This window comes from Palaemon carinicauda, chromosome 8 (assembly GCF_036898095.1).
Source record: "Palaemon carinicauda isolate YSFRI2023 chromosome 8, ASM3689809v2, whole genome shotgun sequence".
NCBI classification, from domain to species: Eukaryota; Metazoa; Arthropoda; class Malacostraca; order Decapoda; family Palaemonidae; genus Palaemon; species Palaemon carinicauda.
The window spans coordinates 62,992,878-63,011,774 of record NC_090732.1 but is presented as its reverse complement, the minus strand read 5'-3'; the positions used below and the strand labels follow the sequence as shown (position 1 = coordinate 63,011,774).

Genomic DNA, 18,897 nt, shown 5'->3' with positions numbered 1-18,897 from the left:
TCGGCGAACCTGAAAGGTATCCATTAGAATTAAAGTGCGAGGTGGCAACCCTGCCTAACCGCTTGAGCAGGTATGCTGGGGGTACTCAGCCACCTTTATGTATACAGTGGAACCTCTACATCCGAACGTATCTACATCCGAATTTTCCAACATCCGAAGTAAAATTCGAGCAAATTTTTGACTCTACACCCGAATTTTATTTCGACACACGAAGTAATGTGTAAACATTACGCCATTGAGCGTCGAGTGCTCAGTTCTCTATTCTTGTGTGTATCGTGTGGTTGTCCTCTGTTTGGTCTGTTATTAACAGTGCTTATTTTCTTCCTTTTCTCACATTTCCTTTTTGATTTTATCTATAATCATGGTGCCTAAGAAGCTAAGTTTCAGTACAGGAAGAAGGCAATTCTTTCATTAGAATTGAAGAAAGAAGTTATAGAAAAACATGAGAGCATTGTGCATGTGAGTGATACTGTATGGCTAAACAATATGGCCGGAATAGGCCTATGATCTCGAGGATCATCAAGCTGAAGGCAGCCATTAAAGCAAATAACCATCGAAGGGGATCACAATTATTACAAGACATCGTAGCAATACCCTGGAAGAGATAGAACGCCTTTTGTTGATAGGGATAAAGGACAAAGAGATTGTTGGCAACGATCATTTGTGAGAAGGGCCAGCGTGATGAACAGAAAGAAAGAAAAAGGTGAAGCAAAGAAAACCAAGATAGCATTAACAAGCTCTTTTAAATAAGACTTCTCTCTTTTTCTGTTTCTCTCTAAACATAGCATTAACATGTTCTTTAAATAAAATCTCTCTCTCTTTCTCTCTCTCTCTCTCTCTCTCTCTCTCTCTCTCTCTCTCTCTCTCTCTCTCTCTCGTTCTTCTTCGCTGTTGTAGTGTTAGATACGTCTACGTCTATTATTTTTTTTCCGAGAGAGAGAGAGAGAGAGAGAGAGAGAGAGATTAAACAAAAATGTGTTTAGAGTACATATGATTTTTAACTGCGTCAACGAGTTGAAAAACAATTAAATGAAACTAAGAAAGTAATAACAGCTAATCTGAATTCCTTTATTAACTAAAACAAATATTGATACAAACACACTCGTGTGCGTATGCACAAACACACACACACACACAGGTGCAAGAATTTTTCTACGCAGTAAGAGAGATTGGTCAGGGAGGAGGTAGAGATGGTTACTGCGATAACATACCGTAACTCGTCACTGAAATTGATGAAAATGAAAAATCAAAAGAAAAAAATGTAAAAAATATGAAATATAAAAATAGAATAAAAAATAAATAAGCTTAGTTAGATTAAAATTTCCGTAGTGTAAGTTACAGTATGTTATCGCAGTCACCATCTCTACCTCCTCACCGATCGTGTCTCCTTGTGCGTGTGTGTGTGTGTGTTTGCGCATACGCACACGAGTATGTTTGTATCAATATTTGTTTTAGTTAATAAAGGAATTCAGATTCGCTGATATTGTTTTTTTAGTTACATTTAACGGTCTTTCAACTCGTTAATGCTGTTAAAAATCATATGTACACAACACATTTTTGTTTAATCTCATTTTTGTTTAATCTCTCTCTCTCTCTCTCTCTCTCTCTCTCTCTCTCTCTCTCTCTCTCTCTCTCTCTCTCTCAGAAAAAAATTAATAGACGTCTCTAACACTAACAGTGAAGAAGAACAAGAGAGAGAGAGAGAGAGAGAGAGAGAGAGAGAGAGAGAGAGAGAGAGAGAGAGAGAGAGAATTTATTTAAAGAACGTGTTAACACCATGTCTACCTTCTCGCCGATCGTCCGTCTCCTCCTGGGTAGCACATCCTACACCTGCATTGGCCTGTCTCTAAGGTAAAGTGGCAATAAAACACTTTTTTTATTCATTATTTCTTTATAATTATCTTTTTTACATGCTTCTTTCATATTATGCAATTATGTTATTGTTATGTGTAATTATGTGTATCCATTTATTAAGGATTTATTATGGGTTTTTAGGCTGAGGAACGAATTAAATGAATTACCATCTATTCTTATGGGAAAATTCGTTTCGACATCCGAACATTTTCTACATCCGAAGTTGGTTCTGGAACGGATTAAATTCGTATGTAGAGGTTCCACTGTACTCTCACAGCTGTGAGCTACGTCACTTTTTGTTTAGGCTCGGTAGAGAGTGGAAGTGTCCTCTCTCTCTTCCCAGTGGTGTCATTGGACATTTTTTATCTCTTACTCTTTTCAGGTATGCTTGTTTCTTTGGATCGCCTTCATGTGGACCTGTACCGAGCGTGAAGGTGCTGCGTACGGTACCTTTATGTCATCGCTGGACACCGACCTGCACTCTCTGTGTCCTTCATTTAGAGAGAATCGTTGTGAGCAGGGTTTGCCCTGTACAGACTGTAGGGAGTAGCCTGCCTCCCAATGGGAAAAATCTGGACGGTGCAGAAAGAAGGCTAAGCACGATCTTCCTCCCTCAGGGTCGAGGAAAGTGCTTTCTTCTTCTTCTTGCACCCTCAAATTTCATTCTAAAGCTCCTCCTCATTCTCACTCTTCCTAGGGACGATCGAGCAGGAGTGCAGACCGTCCAACTACTTGGCATCCCCAGGGTACATGGTGGGGTAGTTGCTTCCCCTAGAGGAGCAACTTCACCTCCAGCTGCTGAGGAGCCATTTTCCCTTGCAGTTGTTTCGTAGGTATGGCCGACCTTAGGGGTTTCTGTGACCGTACAAAGAAAGAACTTGTTCTTCGTCATCAGCGCAGTGCCAGGAAGGACCCTTCTTCAGAGCCTTCAACAACTCTCGCTTTAGAGGTTTGCTAAGTCCATGTGTCACCCTCTCCTGGACCATCCATGTGCGTCGAGGCGATTGCTTGCGTTCGCCCCTCCAATGCTGATGACGATCTTAATCACCATCCTGGGACATTGTCGTCCTATAACCTCTAGCCTTCTGTTTCTTCCCACAGGAACCCTTTGGCCGTAGGTAATGTTCTTTCAGAGAGCAGCGCTCCTTTTACCAGCGGCCCGCGGTGATGAGCTTCTCCATCTCCTCGTCCTTCGGAACACTTCTGATTGTCCTTTGCGACAATCTAACAATCATCAGGATCGTATGTCATTGCGATCTGAACGTTCTTTGTCTAGAAGGTGTCCTTGCTCTAGAGCTACACGGTCACGAGACCATCGGTCTCAACGCTCTCCTCGGAGGCGTTCTTCTTCACGAGGATAAGTCTTACTATCGAGCTCTGCATGATCACGAGCTTCCCAGTCTAGACCTAGGTCCAGACGCTTGCATTCTAGATCTTGACGATCAAGATCACGAGGACGACGCTCGCGTTCGTGAGGATGAAGCTCCTGTTCACGAGGGTGACGTTTACGCTCACGAGAGCGCCGTTCACGAGAACAATGTTCACGATTGCGAGGCTGATGCTCACGTTTGCGAGCTAGGCATTCACGACGTTCACGCCGTTCTTGAACGAGAGCTAGACGCTCCCGTTCACGATCGCGAACCTCGTGTTCATGATCAAGGTCTAGACTTTCCTCTTCTAGAGGTAGAGGTAGGCATTCGTGCAGTCCATCAGCAGGTAGCCCCTCCACCAGTCCTTCTCCTAAATGATCTTGGACCGACCCTGATCATAAGACTGACCGTTCATCAGACAGGCGTCCAGCTAAACCTCCAGTGCCTTTGCCACCTGGGGGGCTTTAGCAAAGCGTTCGCCTATGCAACGCTTGGCAGCGCTTCCCGATGTAACGGGTTCTCCAACGCTTAGTTGCCCCTACTTAGAGGTCCTCTCTGCCGACTTCTTCGGGCGTAGGTGCTTCTCTGCAGCAACAGGATTGTGCTATGCCCTCCTCTTACAGTGTGGCGCCTGGTGCTCGTGATGCGAGATCCTCTGCTTGTAAAACATACCCATTGTTGCATGAAACTCTCGATTTTGTGCACGATTCTCTTGAATTTGCATGCAAATAAGTGATTTCCACAAGCAATTTATGAGAAGAGGTTTCGGAACCGTGAACAAGTGTGGTTCTAAGTCTTCCGCCTCTGCCTCCAGCTTCTACCACCTCCAGCGGGAGGCCTATACATCCCCAGAAGGGCTTAAGGAGCATCCTAATAGGTTTGCTGATGTTCCTATTAGCCTGGATCGTCCTTCTCGTCTGTCGAAAAAATATAACCTGTTGCCGCAAAGACACTCCCCTACGTTTGCTCAGGCTCCCTCTAGAGCTACCCCTAGGGGATGTTCTCCTCCTGGACTTTCAAGGGAAACTCAGGGCTTACCTAAAGGTTTTGAGCTCCCTGCATGGGTAAGTGCCTTCCTCTCTACCCTGCAAAAGTGTTTGTTTGTGGCTCCTCCACCACTGTATTAGTTTGCAGACTGTGGCTAGAGGTAGCACCCAAACTGCCTAGTGTCTGAATGCTGACCACACTCCAACATTCACTACACAAAAAAGGTAAAAGGGTGGAATACCCAAAAATCAAGGTAACAGGTCAAGAGAATGGAGCATTGGGCACCACCCCTTGATTTTATACTGGGCTAGGGGACCCAACTAGAAATGTGATTACCCAATATTATTCAGAGGTAAGCCGTTTTCAGGTTATTTAAGTACTAAACATTAGTTGAGGAAGCCAAAAAAAAAAAAAAGGGAAAAACAATAATGCTAAGAAAAAGACGACAAAATTAGTGGCTGAGAAGTGGACATTTACAGGGGAAAGCAACACTTCCAGTTTATAAGATTAAGGGAAAGAAAAGTTTGTATCATTCCTGAGAGAAAAAAATACAATAAAAGAGACTTATTAGAAACAGATTTAATAAGAAAAAAGTAAATTTTCACTTCTACATCAGACCAAAAAAAAAAAAAAAAACTTAAAGTCCTTGGGGATACACTGTATGTCAGGTTTATTCTACACCCATGAAAATGGATAAGAGTTAAAACCACTTATAATAGTATTTTTTGAGGCCCCTCCTCTTGATTGCAAAGTCACACACACACAAAAAATTAGATTCAGTATGTCATTTCTTTAGCAGTATGCTTCTCTACTTGATTGTAATTCTAACTAGAATCTCCAAGCAAACCTGCTTTTAACAGTCTTCACCAGGCTGACTAGTAACGTAAACAGGAGCAGGATTATGCAATATTACTCCTATTTTAGTACCTCTACTTGTCTCCCTACTGGGGATAGGGTCTTGCTGTCATTACCTGTTAAAAGAAATAATAATAGATTAAGGTATTTTATTATTCATAACATCCAAACCATAAAGCATTTTTTTCACACAAACCATAATTCATTGCACTGCCACAGCCTCCAACTGCTCCAGTCAGAGCTACTGCAAGAATTCCCTGGGGGGAGTCTTTGAGTTTGTCTCTTAGGAGTCTTGACTGTAGAAGGAGACCATCGTTGGACAAGGCACGGAGATCACCTTCATCTGGATCTTATGCTGAGGTGCCTATTTCTTCTGACTCTTATATGGCTAACCTTCCTTTTACTCTGGTTAAGGCATGGGAAACCATGACTAAGAGGCCGAAGAGAAGGATGAGAGGCGTAACCTCGCCTCACGCTGATATCATCCACCTGAGGACGAGTAAGGACATTGGCTCACCTAGGGAGATATCTGTTCATCCCTTCAACCCTCAGGAAATCGAGGTAGTACCTCCGGACCAGCGTCCGATTTCTTTGCTTCCACCTGAGGAATAGATTTCGGCTCCTACTGTCGAAGCTTTGGCTGCCGGTGTCCCAAAACCCTCGCAAGTTCCCCCTTCTAACACCGTGGAAGAACTTCCTGTGCAAAGGGAGTCTAAGGACACCAAAACCAAACCAAAGAACGCTGTGGTAAGGGAAGCTCGTTTGGCTGAGGTAACAGAAGGTCTCCTGTGGTGGATCCTTCGATTGATCCTGTTGACAACCCTGACCTACCCTAAGCTTTAGATGTCCTGGAGGTAGATGAACCCTTGGACACGAACGATGAAAATTTTACGAGAACAACCAGTCTGAACTTTCACTTGGAAGAAGAGAAATGAAAGTTGGAATATACTTTTTGGCAGGTCCTCTCTTGCATGAGGGCCATCAATAGGCTGTCAACTCCTGGTACCACTACCACCCAGTAGGGTAAGGATATGGTTCTCAATGAGACCTCGAGACTCAGAAGCCTCCTAGAACCAGTGCAGCCTTGCCCTGGTCTAAAGGCCTGACGTCCACCAAAAGGAAGGCTATCGCCCAGATAGTTGGAACTTCTAGTTCATTTAGGGGAGGTTCCTCTTCTTGGTCTTTACCACTTGCTTTTGTCTTCCAAAGGAAGTACTACGAGATCAAAGGAGAACCGCATTCGACCATGTCCCTCGACCACTCAGTGGAATATCTAAAGAAGGGTCTTCTGGCTGAAACCCTCTTCTCTCTGAAGGCCTCCCTCTCACCAGTCAAGCTCCTCAACATAGAGACCAGCGCGAAGTACACCATGCAGGCGGCTTCGTGGCTTGACCTATGGTCGGAATCCTTGGGCTTCATGGTACGCTTCCATGATCTTTCTAAGGAGTATACCAGGAAGACTTTGGAGTCTTTCCTTTTTTCGGGTACCCGAACTCTTGAGTTCTTATCGCACCACTGTCGTCAGCTTGTGGGCGAACGCTATACTCAAGAGACGGGATACCATCATAAGGAAATTCCATAAGCAAGTGCCGAAGGTGGAAGTCTTCCGGTTGAGGAATTCCACACTTGAAGGTTCTTCTCTCTTCGTTCCAGAGGAGATTGAGAGGGCAGTCAGCAAGCACCTTCTTCTCATTCCGCAACCTCTAGGTCCTCAGGACATAGTAAGATGTCTAAGCGGTCCTTATAGTCAAAAGGCCAGAAGGGGAACATGTCCCTTAGAGGAAAGAAGTGCAGTGGCTGAGGTGGTCACTCCCACCAGGAATGGCATTCCTCTTCACCTACCTCGGCATCAATGACCTTAGATGTCAGAATGCCAGAAAACTTTAAATCAATCAATCAATCAATCAATCTTCACCTACCACCTGTGGGAGGATGCCTGCAGTGCCTCTGGCAGAGGTAGCAGTTCCATGGGGGAGATCCTTGGATGATCGAAGTAGTTTCCCTAGGGTACCGCGTCCCATTTATTTAATCTCTCCCTCCTCTGACTCGGGATCCAGTACACTTAACCTTCTATGCGAAGGGATCGGGAAAGGAGCTGGCTCTAGTGAAAAGGTGACTGGAGGCTGGAGACCAGTCATCGATCTCTCCCCTCTGAACAAGTTTGTTCAACAGACTCAGTTCAGAATGGAGACGGCAGATACGGTCATTCAGGTGGTTCGACCAAGGGACTTCATGTGCACACTGGATCTAAAGAACGCGTACTTCCAGATCCCAATCCATCCATTTTCTAGAAAGTATCTAAGGTTCATACACGAGGACAAAATATACCAGTTCAAGGTTCTATGCTTCGGTCTCACGACAGCTCCTCAGGTCTTTACCAGAGTGTTTGCCTTAGTGTCATTATGGTGTCACGGGAACGTCATTCGTCTCCTCAGATACCTGGACGACTGGCTAATCCTGGGAGAGACTGAGACGACCCTTCTTCGTCACCGAGACATGCTTCTCGAGTTTTGTCAAGATTTGGGGTTCTTGATAAGTCTCGAGAATTTATCACTGCTACCTTCGCTACGACTAGTATACCTTGGTATGATAATAGATACCGTCCAACAGAAAGTCTTCCCATCAGATGAACGAGTACACAGACTGGGAGAAGTGGCTTCATCCTTTCTCAGAAAGGAAGTTCTTCTGGCCTCTCGTTGTTCAAGTCTGTTAGGTCACCTAACCTCTCTCCTCTGTCTAGTTCCAGATAGCTGCCTCAGGATAAGATCCCTGCAAGGGCAGCTAAAATCTGATCCATTGACACTCAAGTTCCTATTACTCAAGAACAGGTGACAGACTTGCGTTGGTGGATGGCAGACGAAAACCTTCACAGGGGTCGGGATCTTCTCGTCCCTCCTCCAGACTTGATGCTCTTCACAGATGCATCAAAAGAAGGGGGGGGGGGGGGGGGGGGGCTCACTTACTGCACCACACGATCTCCGGCCCTTGGTCAGAGTCAGAAAGGTACCAGCACATAAATCTCCTAGATATGACAGCAGCATACCTTGCTCTTCTTCAGTTCCAACAGTTGATGGCAGGTCACTCTGTGGTGTTGATGAGCAACAACACCACAGTAGTGGCTTACATAAACAAACAAGGCGGTACCTTTTAGCAGCCTCTATGCCATCTTGCAATAAAAATCCTCAGATGGTCAGGAGATTTGGTGTCCTTAGCGGCTTGCTTCATTGCAGGCAAGAGGAATGTGCTCGCGGACAATCTGAGCAGAGCGGCTCAGATAGTAGGCTCTGAATGGTCTTTGAATCATCCGATAGCCATCAAAGTCTGGACTGTGTGGTGTTCCCTGACTGTAGAACTGTTCACAACATCTCTGAACAGCAAGCTTCCGCTGTACTGTTCTCCAGTCCTGGACCATCAGGCTCTCTGGCAGGACAGGATTCATTTCAGCAATGGTGGGACAGCGTCAACGTGTACACCTTTCCCCTGATCTGTCTGATAAGAAAACTGCTCAACAAGTCCAGAGCATACAGAAATCTAATGATGAGCCTTGTAGCTCCGCTATGGCATCATGCAGAGTGGTTTCCGGACCTCCTGCAACTACTTAAAGATCTACCGAGAGAGCATCCTCCACGACCAGATCTACTCAAACAACCACACGTGAATATCTTCCACAGAAGCGTGCAGTCACTTCAACTTCACGCCTGGAGACCATGCAACTGACCGAAATCTCACTTTGTGACACTCTGCTTCGTCCCTGAGTTTATTGCTAAGATTCAAAATCCGGGGGACATTGGACCCTAGATTCGGTCCCTTTCAGATTGCGAGTCTCCGTTCTGTAACCAATGACCCAGATCAGTTGTTACTATGCCCAGTGAGGAGTTTGAGATTCTCTCTTAAACGCACTACAGTAATACGGCCCCGACTAACACCTCTGTTTGTTAGCTCTGGTAGGGTAAAGAGGAAGATCATTAAAAACAGTCTCATCATGGATTTGCCAGGTGATTGAAAGAGCCTTAGCTCCTGTTCTTCCTCCTGCTCAACGACCTAGAGCCCATGATGTCGGGCATTAGTACGTCCTTGGTATTCAAACGCAACTTTTCTGTGTTGCAAGTATTACAAGTGGGAGTGGGGAAAAGACAAATTACCTTCTCAGCCCATTATCTAAAATATGTGACCCACAGGAGGCTCGATACTTTCACTATAGGTCCTGTGGTGGCTGTTCAACAAGTGGTTTAAGAATACCTCAGGCTCCCTGATGGACAAGTAGCAGTTGGTTGAGGGCATTGGTTACCCGGGTTAAGACTGGGAGCAATGAGAGTATGTCTGGCTTTCCTTTCTTCATCTTCCCCTCCCTTTGGGTACAGCACCATGGGTCCCTCTGCAAGCTAGCTTCAACCTCTGCAGGTAATTATCACTTCCCTTGTGTAGCTAGTGTAAGTCATAAATTTGTATACTGTCCACATTCCCATTGTTTCCTGCGAGGTAAGCAATGTGGAAACGTCTTGCTATTCCTATATAAACTCTGAATGTTTTCATAGAAGACGACAAACTTGCATTACATGAATTACTCAGGCTGCTATTATACTCACTTTGTATATTTTAGCGAGGTGTTAAAGTTTTTCCCTAGACCACCGTCATAGGTAAAACCAGGTCAATGTCCATGCCAGAATTAGGACTTTCACCCACCTTAGAGTGAGTCTTCCAATTGAATAACGGAAGGTTTGCCAGTATGGGAACAAATGACAAATTCAGAGATAATTTGTATTTTTCACTAAATAATTACAAACCTGTAGTTATTTATATAAATTGGCCCATCACCTGTCCCCCAGAAGTCCTGCCTGCAATCAAAAGTGACGTAGCTCATAGCTGTGAGAGTATATATAGAGGTGGCTGAGTACCCCCCAGCTACCTACTCACTCAAGCAGTTAGGCAGGGTTGCCACTTTGCACTTTAAGTCTAATGGCTACCATACAGCTTCGCCGAAAAAATATCCAAATAAATAACTACAGGTTTGTATTAGGGAGAAATAGAAATTATCTCCAAATTTTTCATATCTGGAGTGACACACAAGACACATGTGATCAGTGAATCCTTACCAGGAAGTTTCTAAATTGGTTTTTCATATGGTGGTTGGCTGAGGTAATATGTGAATTTAGATAAATGCTTCTTGTGAGTAAGTTGTACACATGAATTACAAATATAAAAGGATTTGTTATGAGGACTTGAAGATCGTAGTTCATGTCATAGCATTAATGAGATATGATGAATAAGGGGGAACATAATAGTAAGTATTGCATTGAACAATTTTTTGATTGAAACATCAGGTGATAGGTAAAATTGACTGAATTACCATTTTATAGGAATAACTTTAATATTGATACAGTATATAGATCAAGAAGTAAGATTTATGAAGTACAGTAATAGTGTGTATTTTTTCTAAATGCTAAGAAATAAGAAAGTTGAATATTAATTGATAAAATTTTCCCATGTCAGGAGATAGCTTACCTTTCCTTGGTAGCATACAGCTATATAATACAGTACACTATTTTACTTGCTGATATTTGACTTCTTTCTTCCAAACTTTCAGAAAAGCACCCAGAAATAAAAAACCTCTTTGGTAATGACCCAAACTTGAAATGGTGGGTTCTTTGCTTGGTCACATTCCAGTTTGTCTCACTCTTTGCCATTCGGGATCTTCCATGGATGTGGGTTCTTTTATTATCATATTTTATTGGAGGCACCATTAACCACTCGCTAATGTTGGGTAAGTGCTCCTTGATAGTTTAGTGTATTTACTTTATAAAGTGATGATTATTTTGTGGATGTATTTGCTGCTGATAGTTTAATGTGGTGTTAATTGATAAATTGAAGATTATATTAGGGATGTATTTGCTGGTGATAGATAAGTGTGTTGTTACTTAATGATTATTTTGGGGATGTAATTGCTGCTGATAGTTTAGCATGTTACTTAATAAATTGATGATTATTTTAGGGATGTATGTGCTGCTGATAGTTTAGTGTCTCGTTACTTGATAAATTTATGATTTTTGGGGGGATATATTTGCTGCTGATAGTTTAGTGTGTTGTTACTTAATAAATTGATGATTATTTTAAGGATGTAATTGCTGCTTCTGTACAACTGAAATAAATATATATATAGTATATCTTTAGTTACATTTTCTAGTTGTTCCGTAACTGGAATACAAACCATGCTATTTAATAGGGGTATTACTTTTGGCGTAGCTGAAATGACGAGCCATTAATTTTTAACGAGGGTTTACTACCCACACCGCTAGTTAGCGGGGGTAGGGGAGGGTAGCTTGTTACCCCCCCCTCATACACCTGTGCTTGAGCTCCCTTTGCTCTCGGCTCGGATGATAGTCTGATGTGTCCGCTCTCATCCTCGCCGTCATATTGGCAGCCATTTAATTGCTTTTGTTTTATCTTTTTCTAGTTTCTGTATATGTGAAGCTAGCTGTGCGATCATGCGCACCTGGCCTGGTTTTCCTGACCGCCCGTGTGGAACGTTCATGTCGGCGGTCGAGACCGATCCTCACGCCCTTTGTCCTTCTTGTAGGGGCCAACGGTGTGATAGTACCAACAAGTGTAGTGAGTGAAGGGAGTGGTCTGCTACCCAATGGGAGAGGTTTTCGCGACGACGGAAGAAGTCCAAACGGGATATTTCTCCTTCGAAGGTTGCTCTGAAGGGATAAAAAACCCAAGGCCTCTTCATCCGTTGCCCAAACCTCCTCCGAAGCTCCCACTCGGTTGGTCTCTTTCGAGAGACCGTCTAGTGGTAACGTAGACCGATTTATTGTTAACCAACCTTCGGTCTTGAGAGATGACGTTGCTTCCCCTAGCGAAGCAGCTCCACCTCTCCCCCCGGGGGAGGATATGTCACTAACCTTCTTTTTTCAGCTTTGGTTCTCCTTGGGGCTTACGGGTTTGCCCTCCAAGGAGGTTTTCCTCAACTACATCTGATTAGGTGCTGCTGTCAAGCAATCGTCGTCACCGTCAGAGGTTGATCCTCTGTCTCATGTCGATGTTGTGGTGTCAGAGGTATCCAATGCGGTCTCACCCATCTCCTCTTCCACTCCAAACTCTACGATAGCTTAGTTTCTCCTGTTCCTGATCAACCTATGAGGGGGAAACTAAGTCCATCGTCAGTCTCTCCTGCTAGTGTTTCTCCCCCTTGGGGGAGTTCACTTACAAAGACTCCTCTTCGGAGGACTGCAGAAGGTCAGCTTGCTGATCCAACAGCCCCCAGAGGGCACATCCATCGGAAGGCTTGCCTTCCTCTTCGCCATAGAGGCCTTCCTTCACCTGCGGTGAGGAGGTGCCTCTTTGGTTCAATATCTTCGATGCAGTCCCCCACAGAGGAGCCTCTAGACCGATTATCCGTCACTGCACCTGCATTGGTCCTCGACCTCTCTGCAAATTGTTTTCAATCTCCTTCGGTGGAAGGTCGTCCTTTTAAAGGACACCTCAACCTTCCACCCGACAGACCTGTCGTCGCCGTTCCTACATGGGACTAACAAGGCTCCAACCAAACGTGCTATTGCCCGCCAACAATGGTCAATGGCGCTTTACTGCGCACCAGTGCTCTCCCGTGCGCCAGCATTCTCCTGCACGTGCGCATACTCGCCCAACATCTCAATGTCCTGCGCGCCATACTGCGCACCATCCTACGCGCCAGGTAAAACCTGCGTGCCAACTTTCTATTGATAGCAGGACTTCTGACAAGTCAGCCATGCTGCCTTCTCCCACGTGACAACCCTTACCAACGCGCATTCGCAAGGATATGCACACGCTCGTCAATCCTCTCCTAGGGATGCGTGTCAACATTCTCCCGCACGCCCCGCATGAATCCACTGCGCGCCCCGCAGGAGTCCACTGCGCGCGCTAAGGAACTTTCTCCTGCGCGCGCGCCCTACGGCTGGCACAGACGTGCGCGAACACTTGCCCGCGCGCTCTTCGTGATAATCCTGCGCGTCCGCGAGAATATTCTCCCACGCTCGCATGCGCGCCACTAGTCTCCCACGCGTGAGCCCCAATATTCTCCCTCGCGCGAGCCTACACATCCCAAAGAACGACGTACGGCAACGCCTCCATCGCCTCGTTCCCCTCCCAGGAAGTGCAAACCACCGCGCTTTGTGGGAGAAGGGAAACTTCCAGAGGGGTCCAGGATCCCAAAGCTACCACAGGCAAACCCACCAATCATAGTGACTCCTAGGGATCCTTCAATCCCTTTCCCTTCAACGGGTCTGTCTGACAGCGCGTCTGTCAGCCAACAACCCTGGTTTGGTGCCCTGATCAGAGCCATAACTCAGGCTTTCAAGCCTGTCCTCTCTGAATTGGGACATAGAACCATGGATTCTTCTACCCCTTTGAAGAGAAAAGGAGGAGTTCCGGACGCGGTCACTTCCCCAAGGGCGAAACTGACTCCATGCAGACCTTCAAGGCAGGTTCCTTCTATTCCTCAGACTGCCTCTCCTTCCCTTTCAGACGAAGATTTCCCGTCTCCAAGGGAATCACGCGAGGAGAGACTTTTTCCCCATCGCACCAATGGAGGAAACCTCTCTTCGTGCCGAGGGGTCCACTCAGTCTGGGATTGGAAGGAACTTGCCACCCTCGTCAATGTTGGAGTCTTATATCCTTCCCAGAAAGGAATCTAAAGACTTCAAAACATTGCCTAAGTCCTCCACGAGGACTAGGATGGAGCCAACTAGCCACTCAGGGAATGTTCACGACTCTCCCCAAGAAGAGCCTTCGGGGATAGAAGGAGACTTTGCTGCAAGTCCTACAGCAGGAGGAGACCAGCAAGAGTCAGAACATGGGTTTTAGCAAGTTCTGACTCTAGTGAGGGCTCTCAACGGGTTTTCCAACCCAGAGATCCCTCCTCGAGAGGGCAAAGACACTGTCTTAGACCGTGTCTTTGGTACTCAAAAGCCCTCTAAGACCAGTGCAGCCCTGCCCTGGTCTCAAGGGGTAAAGAGTACCAGGGACAAGATCTCACAACAGCTCTCCAAGATGTCCTCCTCCAAATTTTCTGGTACCACCAACAAGCTCCTCCCACCTCCTCGCGTACAGCAGAGGAGGTACTTCGAGATCCTAGAGGAGCCTAGTCTAGATCCTCCACTTCACCACTCGCTGGAAGAGCTAACCAGGGGAGTCCCTCTTGAGAGAGACTCCAACTGGCAGGTCTCATTCTTGGCAGCCGAGACCCTCAATCAGGAGAAAGTCGTGAAATGTGCTATGCAAGCCACTTCGTGGCTCGATATCTGGTTGGGGACCTTAGGTATCCTGATACGTTCTGAGGATTTCTCCAAGGAACGTACCACGAAAGCTATGGAAACCTTCCTTTTCTCAGGTACTTGCACGATCGAGTTTCTGGCCCACCAAGTCTTGAACTTGTGGGCAAATACCATCCTGAAACGTCAGGATGCAGTAGCTGAGAGACTCCATCAGAAGTTCCCTAACGCCGAGATCAATAGGCTCAGACATTCCTCCATAGAGGGGTCTGTTCTTTTCGAGCCTAAGGATGTGGAACATGCCGCTGAGAGGTGGAGGAAGTCTCATCAAGACACCCTCCTTCATAGGGCTTTAACATCCAAGCCCTATAAACCTCCAGCACCACAGCAGTTCCATCCAGTCAAGACCACTACGATGACAACAGCAGCGAAGACTATGGGCAAAAAGTCCTCCAGGGGAGGCAAAAGTCCTAGAGGGAGCAGCTGAGGCCGCAAACGCTAGGATAGGCAGTCCCCCTGCATTTCCACCAGTGGGGGGATGCCTACAAAGTTGCTCAAACAGGTGGAAGCAACTCTGGGCCGATTCCTGGACAATCTCCATGATCAGTCTAGGATATCTCATCCCGTTCATAACATCTTTACCTCCCTTGACACTCGATACCACTATCGGCACGCTTCATTCCGGGCAAGAGGAATGTGCTTGCCGACAACCTGAGCAAAGCATCTCGGGTAGTGAGTACCGTGTGGTCTTTGGATCATCTAGTAGCCAACAAAGTCCTGACTTTGTTGGATTCTCCGACTGTGGACCTCTTCGCAACGGCCCTGAACTTCAGGCTCCCGCTGTATTGTTCCCCAGTCCCTGACCCCAAGGCTCTCTGGCAAGATGATTTCCAACAACGGTGGGACAACATCGACGTTTACGCCTTTCCCCCTTCTCTCTGATGAGTAGGGTACTCAACAAGACCAGAACATCGGTCAATCTTTCAGTGACCCTCATAGCTCCGCTATGGCATCACGCAGAGGGATTCCCGGACCTTCTGCAATTCCTAACGGAGCCGCCAAGAGAACTCCCTCCATGACACAATCTACTCAAACAACCACATGCCAACATCTTCCACAAAGCCGTTGTAGTGGTTTGCGGACTCTGGCCAGAGGTAGCACCCAAACTGCCCAGTGTCCGAATGCCGACCACAGCCCAACTTTCACTACACAAAAAATATACAACGGTGGAATACCCAAAAATCTAGGTTACAGGTCAAGAGAACGGAGCACTGGGCACCACCCCTTGATTTATACTGGGCAAGGGGACCCAGCTAGAATCTTACTTCCTTCCTAAATTCCTTTTCCTTCGGCTAGCGGGATTAACACGTATGATGACCGTTGATTCATTTCTGAGAAGTTAGCAGAATTTATATATACAGTAGCTCTATATTCTTTAGGTAAGATGGTTTCAAACTTGGTTATAAAATGTGAGAACATTAGGTGAAATGGAAAGAATTTTTTTATACTGACAACAGGACACAGTGTGAGAGGACAAAAATATGATAAATGACTTATTAGAAAGATTAAAAAATACAGTGGCTGAGAAAGGGACAGTGATGTAAGGAACTGGAATAAATTTGTCTTCATAAAAACAAAAAATAGTTATTTGAAAAAGAAAAAACTATTAGGATTACATTAGCATTGTTTTACCAATTCAAATAATCAATTAAAGGCAAAATTAGCATCCCTTTACACTCCAGCCTCAAGATAAACATATTTTGAATAATAAAAAAAAAGAACTTCAGGTGCTGGACATTCACAAGTTTTCCTTAAACAATATCAAGTCAACATGATTTAGTACATGATAAATACAACCGTGTGTATTGCCTGGGTGGTCCAACTATCTCCACAACAACTCTAATCAACCAACTAACAGAAAATATATCACTGTGAAAACACTGTATTGGAATAATTTTCCCTCAAAGCAACACTGTCCTTATCAATAACCAGTTCACCACTAAGCTGCAAAGTCACTTAAAATCATTAAATTCTGAACAGTACGGCCGCATACGATACCGTGCAGGTGTCTGTGGGTCCACAATAACAATGTCTTGAAAATCTCCAATTGTAAACCTGCACTGTGATAAGGTTTCTTGTCATCGAAACCTTCTGACCATCACCAGTAATGCCTAAATCTCTCCTTCTTGAAGGGGTTTTGATAATTCTGAAACAATTCAGACTAAACTCGGACACAGTCCCATTCCATTTCAATAGCTCTTGTGAACTATTAATGTTTATGACACACTCTCATAGAACAAGATTCTTCCTCCTTACTTCGCACATCGAAACCAAATATTCATTAAAACGGTGTTGACTGCCGAACACAAGCAATCGACAATGGCCTTATAATACATTTGTTTTTGTGTTATTCAGTCAAATACTTGATGGGACTTAAAGTTCACAGGCAAGATAATATGAATACAGAGCAGCATCACAGACCACTAACACAATAGTAACAGACCATAAACCCATTCATAATTTTTATGTACAGTACTTGACGAATACTCTAAATTTCCCTTCTGGGTGAAGAGGCTGCTGTCCATACCTAGAAAGGAATAATAACAGATTAAGGCACTTTTTTTTTTTTTGGAAGGAGGGACTGAAGAGCTACAAAAAAATAATAGTGTGTTTCATAACATTCAACCCACTAAGCTTTCTTAGATGAAAACCACTTTTTTTTTTATTCCATTGCTCCCCATTAGCCCTCAAGCCCATCCAAAAAATGCCTCGTAACTGACAGCAACACCCCACACAAACTCTGTCCATTCAAGTGAAAAAATTTTACCTTGCAATAATAAATTCAGTAAAAAGGTAGGATGATCAACTAAAGATTTAATTCATCATCCCTTCCTTCAGATACATATCCAATTATATGAATTTACATTAGGTACAATACATTATTTCACAACTTACTGATATAACAAAGAGCAATAGGAATAGACGATAAACTACCAGAGAAATGGAGATACAGTACTTAAAAACACAAAATTAGATTATCGTCTATTCCTCCCAACAATGCTCCAATAACATGCAATATAATAAAATGGTATTTTTATTTTGAAATAAATTTTTAAATATACTTACCTGGTAGTTACAATGGATTTTGAGCGAAGTGAAAAATCTATTTTTGGGTGAGATAGCCATGTCGTCCTGATGGAAGGTTCCTATAAGTAGCTTCCTAGGGTATATTTGACTACAGAGATATTCCCAGAGAATTTAACTTAAGGTCTCCAGAATTCTAACTCCTGGCGCGAATATCCTTAAAGTTTCCTTTTAGGATACTGTATCGCATAATATCAGGGGACGTATTCTTGACACGCCACATAGCAATCTGCATCCCGCATAGCGTTTACGCTTCGAGGGGGAAAAGTGGCAAAATAAAAGAGGCAAAATAAAAGAGGAGCCGTTATAAAATTCTCCTCCCTCCGTTACTGTTTGAGTACTCAGATGGCGCCATAATCATCGGCCATCTTTATTCCTTGTAGCGTTAAGCTGGTACTTATAGATACAGTAATATTGGAAGGGACCCTGCCAAGGCCTTTCATAGAAAGGAGGGCGGCTCCATCAGGACAACATGGCTATCTCACCCAAAAATAGATTTCCGTTTTGGGCTCAGGCCATATCGTCCTGATGGAAGTTTACCAGAGCATTAATGTATCTGTGGATTTCCCAGTTGTGCCTTAGACTTCAAGACAATATTTCCTTGGTCCTTTAGACCTAAGAGACCTATGACATTACCGTTATATGTCATTTTTTCTAATCATATACTATGTTAGTGCTTCCTGCCCCTATAGGGAAGAGTCGAACTAGACTCGGGAAAAAGTCTCGAAGTTGCATATTTCATATAACCCACCTAGTATTCAAAAAAGGACATGTAGGTCTCACTGTATGTCATTAGCCAAAGTTTGTATCTAGTATTGAAAAAAGTTACTTCTAGCTAGAAAGGTTTGAAATGAATGCTCACACATAACTTTATTAAAATGTTTAGGGCGAAATAAAACGCACAAAACAATTAATCATTTATTGTCAAGCAATAAATAAAATTCAGCATACATTTATAATAACGTAAAAAATGCAAATGAAAATAAAATTCAATAACATAGACAAGATAAAATAAACCAGAAATGCTTGTTTTACCTAAAAACAAAAACTTTGCCACATCACATGAAAATTTTTGTAAATTTCAATGTCTTTCTGAGAAATCTGTCTATTTACCATTGTGTAAAAAACACATAGCAATTAGTGTTCAGTCTATGTTTCATCACCTTTGTATACTGGAACAGTCTATAATGTCACTGTGATGACATTCCACTTACCATGTTGCACTATAAAGTGCCAACATGTACACTCTTTAGAATCACAGTCCCACATAATTCACTGTTCCTCGCAGCACTAAACGACAGGTTTTAGCACACTACCTGCCGCTACCACGAAACGTTTTAGTTCTTGCACTTGCTTCGCATAGTGTTTAAAAAACACCCTGGATAACTTCCATCCAGTAAAAGAGCGAAGGCTCTCGAAGTCCATGAGCTGGAAGAAAT

At 44.2% G+C, this 18,897-nt stretch overlaps 1 protein-coding gene across 1 annotated transcript in view; it reads left to right on the top strand.

The window, feature by feature from the left end:
* Positions 1-18,897, top strand: part of ifc (delta4-sphingolipid-FADS-like protein ifc) — a 299,271-nt gene that overhangs the window by 108,719 nt on the left and 171,655 nt on the right. Inside the window, exon 2 of the mRNA XM_068378642.1 lies at positions 10,651-10,827. Within this exon, the coding sequence (XP_068234743.1) occupies positions 10,651-10,827 (177 nt within the window). The remainder of the gene's footprint in view (positions 1-10,650; positions 10,828-18,897) is intronic.